At 38.0% G+C, this 17765-nt stretch overlaps 1 protein-coding gene across 1 annotated transcript; it reads left to right on the top strand.

Moving 5' to 3' along the window:
- The first annotated feature begins 2515 nt into the window (after positions 1 to 2515).
- Positions 2516 to 7317, top strand: LOC130867713 (eukaryotic translation initiation factor 2 subunit 3, Y-linked-like). Its single transcript, XM_057759836.1, has 12 exons — positions 2516 to 2584; positions 2804 to 2867; positions 3216 to 3343; positions 3430 to 3551; positions 3842 to 3936; positions 4188 to 4346; positions 4559 to 4693; positions 4891 to 4985; positions 5469 to 5613; positions 6321 to 6490; positions 6760 to 6932; positions 7254 to 7317. The coding sequence occupies exons 1-12, from the start codon at positions 2516 to 2518 to the stop codon at positions 7315 to 7317; spliced, it is 1419 nt and encodes a 472-aa protein (XP_057615819.1).
- The last annotated feature ends 10448 nt before the right edge of the window (positions 7318 to 17765 follow it).

Below are 17765 nucleotides of genomic sequence, written 5' to 3'. Positions count from 1 at the left end.
ATGAGTGACCCTTGGAAACATGGTGAGACAAGTCAAACCCAACACATATATTATATGAAAACATTGCTTAAAATGTCCAAAATTGATAAAACTGTAGGAACAGAACAAGGCTGAGGAGGAAGAATGGTTAGATAGTGAGTGCTAGTGGATATGGGTTTCTTCATGTGGTGATGATTGAAGTACCCTGAGACAGGTTAGTGGTCATTGCTCTGAATGAACTAAAACTCATCAAAATTTACACATTGAAAGACCCCAGCTTAGCTGCTGTAATGCCATTTTGCAAGGCTTTCACACAAACAAATGTAAGTTCAAGGTAAAGTCGGTACTCCTAGGCTGCCAAACAGGATACATCAGGCCTAGGAGGGGAATGAAAAGTTCTGGGAAAAACTGCATGTGCCCTAAATAGGGCCAAGTCAGCTATTATCAGATCTTCATGTCCCTGAGGAACTTGTCCCCAGATGAACCCATCACCTCATTCAAACTGACCAATGGGATTCCTGTAACCATATTTCTGCTTCTGTATGCCTGCTCCGCCCGCCCATTTCCATATAAAAGATCCCCTGCGCAGCCTGAGGGCGCACAAGTCCTCCTAAAGACTTTGCTGCCGGCAGGTACCTGTGTACACCCAATAAACCAATAAACCAATAAACCAGCCAGTGGTCTCGGACTGTTCCTTGGGTTCAGGCGTCTCCTCCTGAGGGAAGGTCCTCCCCGAGGGTCTTTCAGGTCTATGTCTTGCCCATTCTATTTCCTAAATAGTTGAGATATTTGGATGTGATATATTTATATAGTACCACAATTGAAATAATAAATAACGTCACAAACCTCTTCCTTGGCTCTCCTAATATTATATATCTAATTTGGTACCATTACAATCATAAGGACCTAAACAAATAAAGAGGATGTATTGAAAAACTCAAACTGTACATCAGGAAGAATAGGTTGAGAAGAGAGCAAAATTTCTGATATTCTTGATGGTATAGCTCTGAAAAAATTAGCTAAGACACTGTATCAATCTAGTGTGTTTTTTATTAATTAATTTATTTATTTATTTATTTTAGTAGATGGCATCTTAAGCAATGTTACTTCTTTGTTTTGTCTGTGGAGCCCCATGGTGTCGTGAAACTTGCTATGCAGATTAGGTTTCTCATGAGTAGACACATCTCTATGGCCCTGGTAAGTTAGGCTTGAAAACCATGCATCAGTCTTGGATTTAATTTTAAAGAGAAGCGAAAACTACCTCTTAAATTATTGGACTAAAATTAAAATATCAAATATTTATAATATTTACATTAAAGTGTTTTCTTGGATGTTTTACTTTAGTTGTTAATTTTAAATGGTGTAAACAACTTTTCCTGTCAATTCTCCAGTATTTTTTTCCTGCTCTGTAGCTACATGGTTTTTTTTCACAGGCATCTATCTATCTATCTATCTATCTATCTATCTATCTATCTATCTATCTATGTAATCTATCTATCTATCATCTATCTATCATCTATCTATCTATCATCTATCTATCTATCATCTATCTATCTATCATCTATCTATCATCTATCTATCATCTATCATCTATCAATCATCTATCTATCATCTATCTATCTATCATCTATCTATCATCTATCTATCTATCATCTATCTACCTACGTACCTACCTATCTATGTATCTATCTATCTATCATCTATCTATCTATCATCTATCTATCTATCTATCATCTATCTATCTACCTACATACCTACCTATCTATGTATCTATCTATCTATCATCTATCTATCTATCATCTATTTATCATCTATCTATCTATCATCTATCTATCTACATACGTACCTACCTATCTTTTTATCTGTCTATCTATCTATTTATCTACCTATCTACCTATCTATCTATCTATCTATCTATCTATCTATCTATCTATTGGTTTTTCGAGACAGGGTTTCTCTGTGGTTTTGGTTCCTGTCCTGGAACTAGCTCTTGTAGACCAGGCTGGCCTCGAACTCATAGAGATCCACCTGCCTCTGCCTCCCGAGTGCTGGGATTACGGGCGTGTGCCACCACCGCCCAGCTCTTCATAAGCTTTCTTAGATTCAGAAACTTTATCAAGGATCACCGAAGACCCATTAGCCAATCTTGCCTTATTCCAATACTCAAGTGAGTTTTTTTTAAAAAAATAAATTAAGCTAAGTGAATTTCCTTTGGAATTTAAGCATTAATTCTAGTACCCGGGACCTAAATACATTTTATACCGTTGAGTAGTTTTGATTCAAATAGGTTCCTTGGAGGTGGAAATATTTATTAAGTCCGATGGAAAGTTTGTACCGTGTTATTTTATTGATTTTCCTAGAATTAGTGTAGAAAGGCATTCAGAGTGTGACATCCAGGTAGCAGGCCCACATTCTATTCCCGTTTTTTTCAGGCTGGGTCCTTAGCCGCCTTCTTCTCGCCATTTTTCTGCCCCGCCCACGAGATTCTGCGCATTCTGTGACGTAACTACGTTGACCACAGTCTCCGGTGAAGAAGATGGCGGGCGGAGAAGCTGGTGTGACTCTCGGTCAGCCGCACCTTTCTCGTCAGGAACTCGCCACCTTGGTGAGTTTTTGCTTCTTAAACAAAGTCTGTATAGTGGAGAAAAGCGTTGGGATTAGGTCGTCCTGACATTCTTAGAGCTCCAAGTCAGAAAATTTCACTCCTGGACCTGATCGTGGGGACTGTGATTAATGACGTTTTCCATCAGAAATTTCTTTACACTTTAAAAAAAAGTGAGGTACAGACAGGGAGATAGGAAAACCATTGAAATGTTTTTTGCAGGATGTGACCAAGTTGACTCCCCTTTCACACGAAGTCATCAGCAGACAGGCCACCATTAACATAGGTAAGAGTTTTCACTTCTTGATTCAGGAGCTTTATTTATTTATTTTATTTACTTATTTATGTACTATTTATATTTATTTTTATTTATATATCTATTTCATTTGTTATTTATTGCTTACATTTATTTATTATGCTCATTTCTTTACTTATTTATTATTTTTATTTATTATATTCATTATTTTATTTATTTATGTATTTATTTATTTATTTCTCTTTGAAACAACATTTCTCTATACCTTTCAAGCCTTTATTTATTATTTATTTAATAAATATAAAGTCAACAGTTTTCACTAGTCTCTTAAACTATTTGGAGTAATTATATGCATATTATTTTTTTTTATTTTTGTAGGTACAATTGGTCATGTTGCTCATGGAAAATCGACAGTTGTCAAAGCCATTTCTGGTGTTCACACTGTCAGGTTCAAAAATGAACTAGAAAGGAATATCACCATAAAACTTGGATATGCAAATGCCAAGGTACCTAATACACTTGGGAAGTGGTTGCTGTCCTAACTGTTGATGACAGCAGTAGACAAATTCAAAATTTTCTCTGAAACTTTCAGATTTATAAGCTGGACGACTCCAGTTGTCTCCGCCCAGAATGTTACAGATCTTGTGGAAGTAGCACACCTGATGAGTTTCCTTCAGACATTCCAGGAACCAAAGGGAATTTCAGACTAGTCAGGTGATTATCTCACTGCTTATTGAAATATTTACAGTTTTCAAATAATTTATGACGTAAATTGATGGTTATTTTTTTTGTTAAGGTGTGAATAAAAATTTGGGATGACATCTTTTTTTTAAAGACATATAACACAGTTTGTTCAGTAGCCTTAATTATTTTAAGATAAAATAATTAAAATAAAAGTATGAGTTATTTGAAGACTGATGATTATTTTTCTATTATTATATTTATTACTATTGTTATATTTATTATCATTATTATCATTATCATTATTATTATTTCCCCATTAGACACGTCTCCTTTGTCGACTGTCCCGGCCATGATATTCTGATGGCAACCATGCTGAACGGTGCAGCCGTGATGGACGCCGCTCTCCTGTTGATAGGTAAAATCAGAAACAGTTGTGATCCCATCCGTGTGAAGTCTGAGAATTCTTTAAAAGAGACCCTAAAGCCATGAGGGACCTGAGAGACTCTAAATTATTATTGTTGTTGTTGTTTTTATTTATTATACTTATTATTATTTATAAGAGACCCTAAAGCTTTGAGGGACCCTCAATCACAAACTTCTGATTTTATTAAGAAATCCTTCATGCATGTTTCACATGTTAAAATGTGTTTTTAAAAATTGATTTAGCGGGTAACGAGCCATGTCCTCAACCGCAAACATCTGAGCACCTGGCCGCCATTGAAATCATGAAGCTGAAACACATTCTGATCCTGCAAAATAAAATTGATCTGATAAAGGAAAGTCAGGCTAAGGAGCAGTATGAGCAGATCCTGGCGTTTGTACAAGGTGAGAGGCTTTGATATGTAATTGATATGTAAGCATGTTCGAGTCACCATAGTAGACGTGTCATCTCATGCTTTTAAGGAACAGTTATTTAAGATGAAAATACCATGAAGATGATCATTTCTGTTTGTTAGCTGAGGTGTCTGGGGGTATTTAAGGAGCTTTTTTAGTGTGTTTGTTGTATGTAGAACATAATTTTGCATTTTGCCCCTCAGGTACGGTAGCGGAAGGAGCTCCTATTATTCCAATTTCTGCTCAGTTAAAATACAACATTGAAGTCGTGTGTGAGTATATAGTAAAGAAAATTCCGGTGCCTCTCAGAGACTTCACCTCAGAACCCCGACTTATCGGTGAGGAATTCGCCTTTCCACCCCTAATCGTGATTATTTTTTACTAATATGTTTATTTCATGTTTTTCAATGTTTATTTCGTGTTTTTAACAGATTTCTTCCTTAATGTGTTTATTTAATGTTTTTAATGGTTTATCTCATGTTTTTAACCGGTTTATTGCATGTTTGCTCGGCATCCACGCTGTTTTCCCCCCTAGTCATCCGGTCTTTTGATGTGAACAAACCTGGCTGTGAAGTTGATGACCTCAAAGGGGGCGTCGCTGGTGGTAGCATTTTAAAAGGAGTATTAAAGGTAAATCATGTTTTAACTTTTTAGTGTGACCCCCATCCGCCCTAAAAATAAGTTAAAATCAATGGTTTTGTTCTCGTTTAAAAGTAAGTTTTATTGAATTGTTTGATGCGGTTTTGCCAAATATTTTTTAAAAAATATTTATGTATGTGTGTTTGCACATGTATATGTATGTACACCATATGTGTGCTTGGTTAAAATCTATGGTTTTGTTCTCGGTTAAAAGTAAATTTTATTTAATTGTTGTCTGGAGTTTTTCTAAATATTTTATTATATTTACATGTTACATGTGACTCCCATGTGGAGTCTGTTATGGGTAATTACTTAAATTGAATGGTTTTAAAAAATATTTTTTACACTGTCCAAAATTGTCCTTGTAAGCAGGAGGGATAATATTTTAGTTTTAATCATGTTTTTCAGACATTTTTACAGGTTAAAGTCATGTGTAGCCACCAGATATCATTAATTCATTCATACATGTTCTAGGTGGGCCAGGAAGTAGAAGTGAGACCAGGAATCATTTCCAAGGACATGGAAGGGAAACTCATGTGTAAACCAATCTTCTCCAAGATTGTGTCACTGTTCGCAGAACACAACGATCTTCAGTATGCGGCTCCGGGCGGTCTCATCGGTGCGGATTTTACTCTGATGCAGAAATGTGTTTTCCTTGATTTCTGTTCCTTTCCAGGGGAGACGTGTTATTCCAAAGATGGTCGTGTGTGTTTAATTGTATGACAATCTAATTTGGTAATGGGCATATATGTATAATATAGATATATAGTATTATGTCTTATTATATTAGTATATATTATATACGTTATATATTATTATATGTTACATATATTATTGAGTTATAATTATTTTACATATTATATATCATATGTCATTATATTATTATGTATTATATTATATGCTATTATATATTATATATCTTATATATTATGTATGATTATATATATTCAGTTAAACTTTGACTTTTACAATATAAAATGCGTGTTTATGAACATATGAAGAATACATTCCAGTTTTATGAATAGGGTGACTTTTAACCCATTATGTGTACATGTATTTATATGATATGTTATGCGTACATATATGTCTGTGTGGTATAAGCAAATTTTGTAGAAAATGAGTTTGAAATCTGCAGTGAGTCCCAGAGAAACAGTTGTAGAGGTCTCTGGATGTACTTACTTAGTTTTATTTACATGACAAAAACCTAGTTCTTAGCATGTACGATTTATGCTACTCTGTTTAAAATTAACCCTTCAATTTCTTATTAATTTTAAAGAAATAAAATATAAAATAAAAATTATATATGTCTACCCACATTTTTATCAGGAGTCGGAACAAAAATCGACCCGACGTTGTGCCGCACAGACCGCATGGTGGGGCAGGTCCTCGGTGCTGTTGGCACTCTACCTGAAATATTCACAGAATTAGAAATTTCCTACTTCCTGCTGAGACGGCTCCTGGGCGTGCGCACAGAGGGAGACAAAAAAGCCGCCAAGGTGAGTTCTTTAATAATGGCTTCACAGCTATGAAATATTGTGTGGTATCACAGCCCCTTTTATTTAAAATAGAATCACAAAAGGGATAAATAATAAACAAATATTTCCTATAAGGTCACGGCAAAGAAAAGTGATGGTGCTTTAAATTTTAAAAAACAGTGGTATTGCCGTGTCCATGTATGTTGTATGTGCGGCCAGGATTAACTATATCTCTGGTTTATTTTAGAAAGTTTTAGTTCCTTTTCTCTTAACTATGTTTCCTCCCTCAGGTTCAGAAGCTGTCCAAGAGTGAAGTGCTCATGGTGAACATAGGATCCTTGTCCACAGGAGGCAGAGTCAGCGCCATCAAGGCCGACTTAGGGAAAATCGTCCTCACCAATCCTGTGTGCACAGAAGTGGGAGAAAAAATTGCTCTGAGCCGACGCGTGGAGAAACACTGGCGGTGAGTGTGTCAGTTTTGTCACGGCCAATTGAGGAAATACGATGTGTGTATATACACATACATGTATATATACATGCGCACATATATACACATATAAATGTATACATATATGATGTGTGTATGCATATGTAGACATATATACATGTACGCATATGTGCACATATAAATATATACATATATGGTGTACATGAGTACATATATACATATAAATATGTACATATATATACATATACTAAGAGCATGTCTGAACTGGACATCAGGCATAGTGAACATGTGAACCGAATTTAAAAATAAACGATTTCTTCTATTTTATTTTTTCAGCCTGATAGGCTGGGGCCAGATCAGAAGAGGAGTGACCATCAAGCCGACCATAGACGACAAATAAAATGACACGTTTGGATGAAACGAGGATATGTTGATGTTTCTTAACACGCTTAGAGATGTTTTCATGTTAAAAGTAGGCAATATAAAACCTAGATGCGTGTTTATGCTGTGGTGTACATACTTTAATTTACCAAATTCCATAAAGTAGAACATATCCATCTGCCAGATCTCTTTCCTCTGAGTACCCTTTGGGTTACTCCCTGCGGGCAATGATGTTTGATTATAGAATGAACAAGTATGACATCTCTTTATAATCTCCTTACCTTGTTGTCATGTAATAGAAAACTTTTTCTTTAAACCTTTGCTATTAACATGATTTTTAAAATGAAATTCAGAGGCCTGCTACATGCTTCCATTCAATAATTGATCAATTTCTGCATTACCTTGTGCTAGAGGACCTGGTAGACCTGTATGGGACTAGGTGTGTGTTATGTATATAAAACAAAGCCTATTCCTTATTATGTCTTGCACCTGGATAAATAATGAAGTCAGTTTTGCATCATCTTGTATAAATTCAGCAGTTTAAATGTGCAAGATATCTCTTTGTGCATATTGTGAATCAGTAACTAATTGAGAGGTTTTTTAAAATCCCTTACTACCATAAGAATAGCATATAATTCTGCCTTCTGGACAGAATTATAAGGGTTTTCTTCCACCTTACTTAATTCTTCTGATTTGTAACCTACCTTCCTTGATTTATTTTATTCAATATAAAATGTATGGGCTCCAGTTATTGGTTCATGTACAATTTGGGGAAGATTCTAAGAAGTTCTCTTTATAAGGTTAAGTCTATCACTTTGGAGCTAATTGCTATTAATTTCTCCCAAAAAATTAGGACAAGCCCTTTGCCAGGGTTCATTGTTTTCCCATAACTTTTTTTTATTTCTCCAGCAGTAAAAGGCACTATAATCTCTGCTAATTGATGAAATCTCAATTTACCTTTTATAATTAAAACAGAAACCTTTTCTACATAAATTTTTAATTTTATTTGGTTTATGTGATAGAAAAGAGCCATTCTAAGATAATATCCTCCCTCTGCATTAAAATTCTTGTAGGAGAATTTCAGAAGGCAATATGATGAGAATACAATTCAGATTTGGATTCATCCTATCCACATGTGCTTCCTGTTATCTCTCCTCAACAATCGTTGATTCCTTTTCTGATTCAGCTGTTAATTCTCTGGGACTATTCAAGTCTTTATCACCATCTAAGATTTTGTTTAAATGAATTATTAGATTAGGTGTTATCCCAACAGCCAGTTGTAGATTGGAACTGTCTCCTAATAATCTTTGAATGTCATTAAGAGTCTGCAACTGGTCTCTCCTAATTTGTGCCTATTGTGTTCTAATTTTCTGTAAACCTATTCTGTAACCTAGGTAATTAAAAGTATTTCCTCTTTGAATCTTTTCAGGAGCATTTGTAATCTCCAATTAGGCAAGATTTTCTTTACTTCTTCAAAAATCCTTTCTAAAGTATTTGTATTTGAATCAGATAACAAAATGTCATCCATACAATGGTAGATTATAGATTTAGGAAATTGCTTATGTATATTATTTCCAATGGCTGGCTGACAAAGTATTGGAACAGGGTGAGGCTACTGAGCATTCCCCATGGGAGGACAGTCCGTTGATATCTTCTAGTAGCCTGGGAATTGCTATAAGTAGGAACTGTGAAGGAAAATTTTTCTCTATCCTTTTCTTGTAAAGGTACAGTGAAGAAACAACCCTTTAAATCAGTAAGAGGCCATGCCTTTGGTAACAGAGAAGGCGAGGAACTTCAGATTGTAGAGGGACCATAGGTTGAATGATCTTGTTGATAGCTCTAAGATCTGTCACCATTCTCCATTTTCCAGTTATCTTTTTAACAACAAAAACAGGAGAATTCCAAGGGCTGGTAGATTCTTCTATATGTTGAACATCTAGTTTCTCTTGTACCAGCTGTTCTAAAGCCTTCAACTTTTCCTCAGCTAGAGGCCACTGTTTAGCCCATATTGCTTTATTAAACATTTTAAAGGTAGGGCTGTTGGTACCTCTGAAGGTTTATCAACTGTTTTGTGTTCTTGATCAGCCCGAATGACTGGTGGTATCTGTCCTCTATAATATCTTCTAATATTTTCACTAGAAATATAAGTTTTGGGGGCTGCAGGAATGTTAATTTGGGTATCCCATTGTTGCAATAAGTCATTACCCCACAATTTCCCTGCGATATTAGTTACACATGGCCTTATTCTTCCTATTTTCCCTTCTTGCCCTATGCATTCAACCCATCTTGGGCTTTGTTTTACCCAAGATAGGGTTCCAATTCCCAGGAACTGAACATCTACCTCTTGAAGAGGCCAATTTTGATGTCAAGATTCTGGAATAATGGTACTTATACCCACACCCGAGTCTAGCAAGTCTTCAATAAAAATGCCATTTATACACACTCTTAACTTTGGTCTTTGATCATTTATAGAAGCCTGTCAGAATATCTGTTTCCTATGCCCTACTGGAGTTTTTGACTCATCCTCCACATTTACTCTATCATTCAGACCAGTATTTTTTTTAAGAGTAGGCATTAGATTTTTAAAATTTTCCTGGTGAGACATGTTCTCCACAGTAACTGGGAATGAGTGGACCACATTCATCATGGGGGCCTGTGAGAGGTCCCCCATGGTGTTTCTTGATGATATTGGGTTGCCTTTCCTATCTTTCTTTTATCTACATTTATTGGTCCAGTGTCAGTCTTTGCCACACCTTCTACATATACCTGAAGGCTGAGTCCTCCTATTTTTGTCATTCATAAAGGAGACATTCCTAGGAATTCCTTGTCTACAATCCCTTCTTAGATGTCCTATACTACCACAATTAAAACATTTGGTATTTTGATGTCTTCTCTTACCATTGGAAATTGCTTCTCCTACCCAAGCTTCAGGACCATAGTCAAGTGTCTTAACATTCATTGTATGCCAGACCCATTCATCCATGGGTGCTGATCTGATCTTTAAAGGCCCAAGGATCATTTGCATTCTAAGTTGACATTGTTATAAGCCAAAGCTTCAGTTATCATAGTCTAGCTTCTGGGTCAGTTACCCCTATTTGTAGAGCCCTAGTTAGTCTCTGCAAAAAGTCACCAAAAGGTTCTCTTTGACCCTGTCTAGCCCTAAGATATAATTCAACTCTTTCCTAGTTCTTGAATCCTGTCTCAAGTTTTTAAAGATGCTGTGCTACATAGGGACAAGGTGTGGTCATCATAAAGAGTTTGATCCTGAGGATCAGAGTAAAGTCCTTTGCCTAGAATTTGATCTAGGGAAATCTCAATTCCTTTTGCTTTTTCTTATTGTTCTGGGACCTATGAGGGAGAAAGCAGGAATCAGAAATCTCTGTGGGTCCAGGCATGATTCTGGGATCCCAGAAGAAGTAGGTATGAACTATGACCTCTGTGGGTCTGGGCATTGGTCTGGGACATCAAAGGGAATAGGCAGGAACCAGAAACCTCTGTGGGTTCGAGTGTGTCAACGTCTAGTACGTTGGGGTCCCTGGGTAAGGGTCTCACGCAAATCAGGACATAGGGGATGCAGAGTATGAACAACTGAACAACAAGCTTTATTTTGTATGACATTTTATACAGACTAAAAAGCATTACCTAAACTCTAAAACCCACCCTTACTCACGTACATGATCATGAGAAACTCTTGCCTTACCTTGCAAGAAATAATACCTCAATTAATAACAGTAATAAGGAACTCTGAAGTTCCTCATCCCCCACCCTATACTCCCTGGGCTCCCTGCAGGGGCTCTACACCCTGCATACTGCCTCTCTCTTCTTGTCCCACCCAGCTTGCATCCAGAACCCTTCTTCCTTCTGCCCCCTTTCCTCTTTGGGCACATAACACCATCCAGCTCAGTTTGTCTGGTGCTGGGGGCAAATCCTCAGGGCAAGTAGGCAGGCGAGACTTCCTTTGTTTCTCCAGCCTGCCTGCACCAAGCAAGGTAAGGCCTTTGTTTACAAACTACCCAACCTGCACGGAGATCTGATCTAGGCACCAGGAGAGACAGCAGCAGGGTGAGTTTGTGACCGGTGGCAGTGGAAGCAGCCCTGGACAGGGAACTCTGAAGTTCCTCATCCCCCACCCTATACTCCCTGGGCTCCCTGCAGGGGCTCTACACCCTGCATACTGCCTCTCTCTTCTTGTCCCACCCAGTCTGCATCCAGAACCCTTCTTCCTTCTGCCCCCTTTCCTCTTTGGGCACATAACACCGTCCAGCTCAGTCTGTCTGGCGCTGGGGGCAAATCCTCAGGGCAAGTAGGCAGGCGAGACTTCCTTTGTTTCTCCAGCCTGCCTGCACCAAGCAAGGTAAGGCCTTTGTTTACAAACTACCCAACCTGCACGGAGATCTGATCTAGGCACCAGGAGAGACAGCAGCAGGGTGAGTTTGTGACCTGACTGGAGGCGGCGGAAGCAGCCCTGGACAGGGAACTCTGAAGTTCCTCATCCCCCACCCTATACTCCCTGGGCTCCCTGCAGGGGTTCTACACCCTGCATACTGCCTCTCTCTTCTTGTCCCACCCAGTCTGCATCCAGAACCCTTCTTCCTTCTGCCCCCTTTCCTCTTTGGGCACATAACACCGTCCAGCTCAGTCTGTCTGGCGCTGGGGGCAAATCCTCAGGGCAAGTAGGCAGGCGAGACTTCCTTTGTTTCTCCAGCCTGCCTGCACCAAGCAAGGTAAGGCCTTTGTTTACGAACTACCCAACCTGCACGGAGATCTGATCTTGGCACCAGGAGAGCCATCAGTGGGAGAGCTAATCTGGGTACCAGGAGAGCCGTCTTTGGGCACGGACATCTGATATTGGTACCAGAAGAGACATCACTGGAGCACCAGGAGAGCTATCACTGCAGGGTGCCATCACTGGGAAAGTACATCAGTAGGCAAGGAGACCTGATCCGGTAAAAGAAGATCCATAGGGGAGCATTCGGAGAAAGAGATGGGCAGGCGCCAATGCAAGAATTCACCCAACAATCTGAAAAACTATATGAAACCACCAGAACCCAGCGACCTCACAACAGGAGGACATGAACACCTTAATCATGAAGAAGTAGATAAAATTGACTTTATGAAAGTGATTGACGCCCTTAAACAGCATGTAAAAAATGCCCTTATAGAAATGGATGAGAAGTATAACAGAAAGTTTGAAGAATTGAGTAAATCAGTGAATGATACCCTAGGAAACCAAGGAAAAACAATCAAACAGATAATGGAAACAGTTCAAGACTTAAAAACTGAAATGGAGGCAAAGAAGAAAACACAAACAGAAGGCCAGCTGGACAGGGAAAATCTAGGTAAACGAACAGAGACTACAGAAGCAAGCATAACCAACAGAATACAAGAGATAGAAGAAAGAATCTCAGATTCTGAAGATACCATAGAGAAAATAAACACGCTGATCAAAGAAAACAGCAAGGCCAACAAATTCTCATCACAAAACATTCAGGAAATATGAGACACAATAAAAAGACCAAACCTAAGAATAATAGGAATAGAAGAAGGAGAAGAAGAAGCGCAGCTCAACGGTCCAGAAAATATATTTAATAAAATTATAGAAGAAAACTTTCCCAACCTAAAGAAAGATATACCTATGAAGGTTCAAGAAGCATACAGAACACCGAATAGGCTGGATCAAAAAAAAAAAAAACATCCTCTCGCCATATAATAATCAAAACACAAAGCATACAGAATAAAGAAAGAATACTAAGAGCAGCAAAGGAAAAAGGCCAAGTTACTTATAAAGGTAAACCTATCAGACTTACACCTGACTTCTCTATGGAAACCATGAAAGCCAGAAGGTCCTGGATAGATGTACTGCAGAAACTAAGAGAACATGGATGCAAGCCCAAAATACTATACCCAGCCAAGCTTTCGTTCACTATAAATGGAGAAAACAAAATTTTCCAGGATAAAAACAAATTTAAACAATACGTAGCCACAAATCCAGCCTTACAGAAAGTAATAGAAAAAAAATCACTAATCAAGGAGTCCAACAATGACCACAGTAACTCAGACATCTAGAGACCCTTTACCAGCACATCTCAAAGAAGGGAAACACACAAAATCTACTACTAAAAAAAATGACCGGAGTTAACAACCGTTGGTCATTAATATCACTTAATGTCAATGGACTCAACTCACCTATAAAAAGGCACAGACTAAGAGATTGGACATGAAAACAGGATCCAACATTCTGCTGTTTACAAGAAACACACCTCAACCACAAAGACAGGCACCTACTCAGAGTAAAGGGCTGGGATAAGGCTTATCAAGTAAATGGACCTAGGAAACAAGCAGGTGTGGCCATACTAATTTCTAACAAAGTTGACTTCAAACTTAAATCAATCAGAAGAGATGGAGAGGGACATTTTCTACTCATAACAGGAACAATTCATCAGGATGAAATCTCAATCCTGAATATCTATGCCCCTAATATAAAAGCACCCATGTACGTAAAAGAAACATTGTTAAAACTCAAGGCAGCCATCAAACCGCACACATTAATAGTAGAAGACTTTAATACTCCTCTCTCACCAATGGACAGGTCAATTAGACAGAAACCTAACAGAGAAATAAGAGAATTAATGGAGGTAATGAATCAAATGGACTTAACAGACATCTATAGAATATTCCACCCAAATAGGAAAGAATATACCTTCTTCTCTGCAGCTCATGGAACCTTCTCAAAAATCGACCACATACTCGGTAACAAAGCAAACATTCACAGTTACAAAAAAATATTAATAACCACCTGTATCTTATCAGATCACCATGGATTAAAGCTAGAATTCAGCAACAATGCTACCCCCCAGAAAGCCTACAAACTCATGGAAAATGAATAGTCAACTACTGAACCATATCTGGATTAAGGAAGAAATAAAGAAAGAAATTAAAGTCTTCCTTGAGGACAATGAAAATAAAGAAACAACATACTCAAACCTATGGGACACTATGAAAGCAGTCCTGAGAGGAAAGTTCATAGCACTAACTGCCCACTTAAAGAAAACAGAGAAAGCACACATTGGAGACTTAACAGCCCACCTGAAAGCTCTAAAAAAAAAGAAGCAGACTCACCTAGAAGGGGTAGGAGACTGGAAATAATCAAACTGAGGGCTGAAATCAACACAATAGAGACACAAAAAACAATTGAAAGAATCAATAAATCCAAAAGCTGGTTCCTGGAGAAAATCAACAAGATTGATAAACCCCTATCCAAACTAATCAAACGGCAGAGAGAGAATTTGCAAATTAATAAGATCAGAAATGAAAAGGGAGACATAACCACAGACACAGAGGAAATTCAGAGAATCATTAGATCTTACTACAAAAGCCTGTATGCCACAAAACTGGAAAATGTAAAAGAAATGGACACTTTTTTAGATAAATACCATATACCAAAGTTAAACCAGGACCAGGTGAACAACCTAAATAGACCTGTTAGTCGTGAAGAATTAGAAGCGGTTATCAAAAACCTCCCTTCCAAAAAAAGTCCAGGACCAGATGGTTTCAATGCGGAATTCTACCAGAACTTCCAAGAAGACCTAATACCTATACTCCTTAATGTATTTCACAATATAGAAACAGAAGAGTCATTGCCAAATTCCTTTTATGAAGCTACACTAACTCTGATACCAAAACCACACAAAGACCCAAAAAAGAAAGAAAATTACAGGCCAATCTCACTCATGAACATCGACGCAAAAATCCTCAACAAAATTCTGGCAAACCGAATCCAAGAACACATTAGAAAAATTATCCATTATGATCAAGTAGGCTTCATACCAGAGATGCAGGGCTGGTTTAACATACGCAAATCTATCAATGTAATCCATCATATAAATAAACTGAAAGAAAAAAAACATATGATCGTTTCATTAGACGCTGAAAAAGCATTTGACAAAATTCAACATCCCTTTATGATAAAAGTCTTGGAGAGATTAGGGATACAAGGGTCATACCTAAATTTAATTAAAGCTATATACAGCAAGCCGACAGCTAATATCAAATTAAATGGAGAGAAACTTAAAGCCATCCCACTAAAATCAGGAACACGCCAAGGCTGTCCACTCTCTCCATACCTCTTCAATATAGTTCTCGAAGTTTTAGCAATAGCAATAAGACAACATAAGGGGATAAAGCGGATTCAAATTGGAAAGGAAGAAGTTAAACTTGCATTATTTGCAGATGATATGATAGTGTACATGAGCGACCCCAAAAACTCCACCAAAGAACTCCTACAGCTGATAAACGCCTTTAGTAATGTGGCAGGATACAAGATCAACTCCAAAAAATCAGTCACCCTCTTATACACAAAGGATAAGGAAGCAGAGATGGAAATCAGAGAAGCATCACCCTTCACGATAGCCACAAATAGCATAAAATATCTTGGGGTAACCCTAACCAAGGAAGTAAAGGATCTATTTGACAAGAACTTTAAGTCAATGAAGAAAGAAATTGAGGAGGATACCAGAAAATGGAAGGATCTCCCTTGCTCTTGGATAGGGAGGATCAACATAGTAAAAATGGCAATTCTACCAAGGGCAATTTATAGATTCAATGCAATCCCCATTAAAATCCCATCAAAATTCTTCACAGATCTTGAGAGGACAATAATCAACTTTATATGGAGAAACAAAAAACCCAGGATAGCCAAAACAATCTTATATAATAAAGGATCGTCTGGAGGCATTACCATCCCTGACCTCAAACTCTATTACAGAGCCTCAGTATTGAAAACAGCTTGGTATTGGCATAAAAACAGAGAAGTCGATCAATGGAACCGAGTAGAAGACCCTGATTTTAACCCACAAACTTATGAACACCTAATTTTTGATAAAGGAGCTAAAAGTATTCAATGGAAAAAAGAGAGCATCTTCAACAAATGGTGCTGGCAGAACTGGTTGTCAACGTGTAGAAGAATGAAAATAGATCCATATCTATCACCATGCACAAAACTCAAGTCCAAATGGATTAAAGACCTCAATATTAGTCTGAACACACTGAACCTGATAGAAGAAAAAGTTGGAAGTACTCTACAACATATGGGTACAGGAGATCACTTCCTACGTTTATCCCCAGCAGCACAGACATTAAGGACAACATTGAATTAATGGGACCTACTGAAACTGAGTAGCTTCTGTAAAGCAAAGGACACTGTCACTAAGACAAAAAGGCAACCCACTGACTGGGAGAAGATCTTCACCAACCCTGCAACAGACAAAGGTCTGATCACCAAAATATATAAAGAACTCAAGAAACTAAACTTTATAATGCTAATGAACCCAATAAAAAATGGGGCACTGATCTGAACAGAGAATTCTCAACAGAAGAAATTCAAATGGCCAAAAGACACCTAAGGTCATGCTCAACCTCCTTAGCGACAAGGGAAATGCAAATTAAAACAACTTTGAGATACCATCTTACACCTGTCAGAATGGCTAAAATCAAAAACACCAATGATAGCCTTTGCTGGAGAGGTTGTGGAGAAAGAGGCACACTCATTCATTGCTGGTGGGAATGCAAACTTGTGCAACCACTTTGGAAATCAGTGTGGCGATTTCTCAGGAAATTTGGGATCAACCTACCCCAAGATCCAGTAATACCACTATTGCGAATATACCCAAGAGATGCCACATCAAATGACAAAAGTATCTGTTCAACTATGTTCATAGCAGCATTGTTTGTAATAGCCAAAACCTGGAAACAACCTAGATGCCCTTCAATGGAGGAATGGATGAAGAAAGTGTGGAATATATACATATTAGAGTACTACTCAGCAGTAAAAAACAATGACTTCTCGAATTTTGCGTGCAAATGGATGGAAATAGAAAACACTATCCTGAGTGAGGTATCCCAGACCCAAAAAGAGGAACATGGGATGTACTCACTCATAATCGGTTTCTAGCCATAAATAAAAGACATTAAGCATATAATGTGTGATCCTATAGAAGTTAAATAAGAAAGTGAACCCAAAGAAAATCATATAGTCATCCGCATGGAGAGGGGGAAGTTGACAAGATTGCAGGGCAAAAACTGGGAACTTGCGGGTGAGGTGGCATGGGGCAAAGGGGAAATGGGATGAGAAATATGAGAAGGGGAGGATGGGAGGAGCTCGGAGGATTGGGATGGTTGGGATATAGGAAGGATGGATACGGGAGCAGCGAAGTATATATCCTATCTAAGGGAGCCATCTTAGGGTTGGCAAGAGACTTGACTCTTGAGGGGTTCGCAGGTGTCCAGGAATATGTCCCCAGCTGGTACCTTGGGCAACTAAGGAGAGGGAACCTGAAATGACCCTATCCTATACTGATGAATATCTTGCATATCACCTTAGAACCTTCATCTGGCGATGGATCGAAGTAGAGACAGAGTCTCAATTTGGAGCAACGGTCTGAGCTCTTAAGGTCCAAATGAGGAGCAGAA

Source organism: Chionomys nivalis, chromosome X (assembly GCF_950005125.1).
Source record: "Chionomys nivalis chromosome X, mChiNiv1.1, whole genome shotgun sequence".
Lineage (NCBI taxonomy): Eukaryota > Metazoa > Chordata > Mammalia > Rodentia > Cricetidae > Chionomys > Chionomys nivalis.
This window is presented reverse-complemented; position numbering and strand designations above follow the sequence as displayed.

What these genes read in the sequence shown, in the direction of transcription:
- LOC130867713 (XM_057759836.1), top strand. Translation starts at nt 2,516, where the DNA reads ATGGCGGGCGGAGAAGCTGGTGTGACTCTCGGTCAGCCGCACCTTTCT. An exon ending in CGCCGCTCTCCTGTTGATAG is followed by an intron (nt 3,937 to 4,187) that starts GTAAAATCAGAA and finishes AAATTGATTTAG; the next exon opens with CGGGTAACGAGCCATGTCCT. An exon ending in CGCGTGGAGAAACACTGGCG is followed by an intron (nt 6,933 to 7,253) that starts GTGAGTGTGTCA and finishes TTATTTTTTCAG; the next exon opens with CCTGATAGGCTGGGGCCAGA.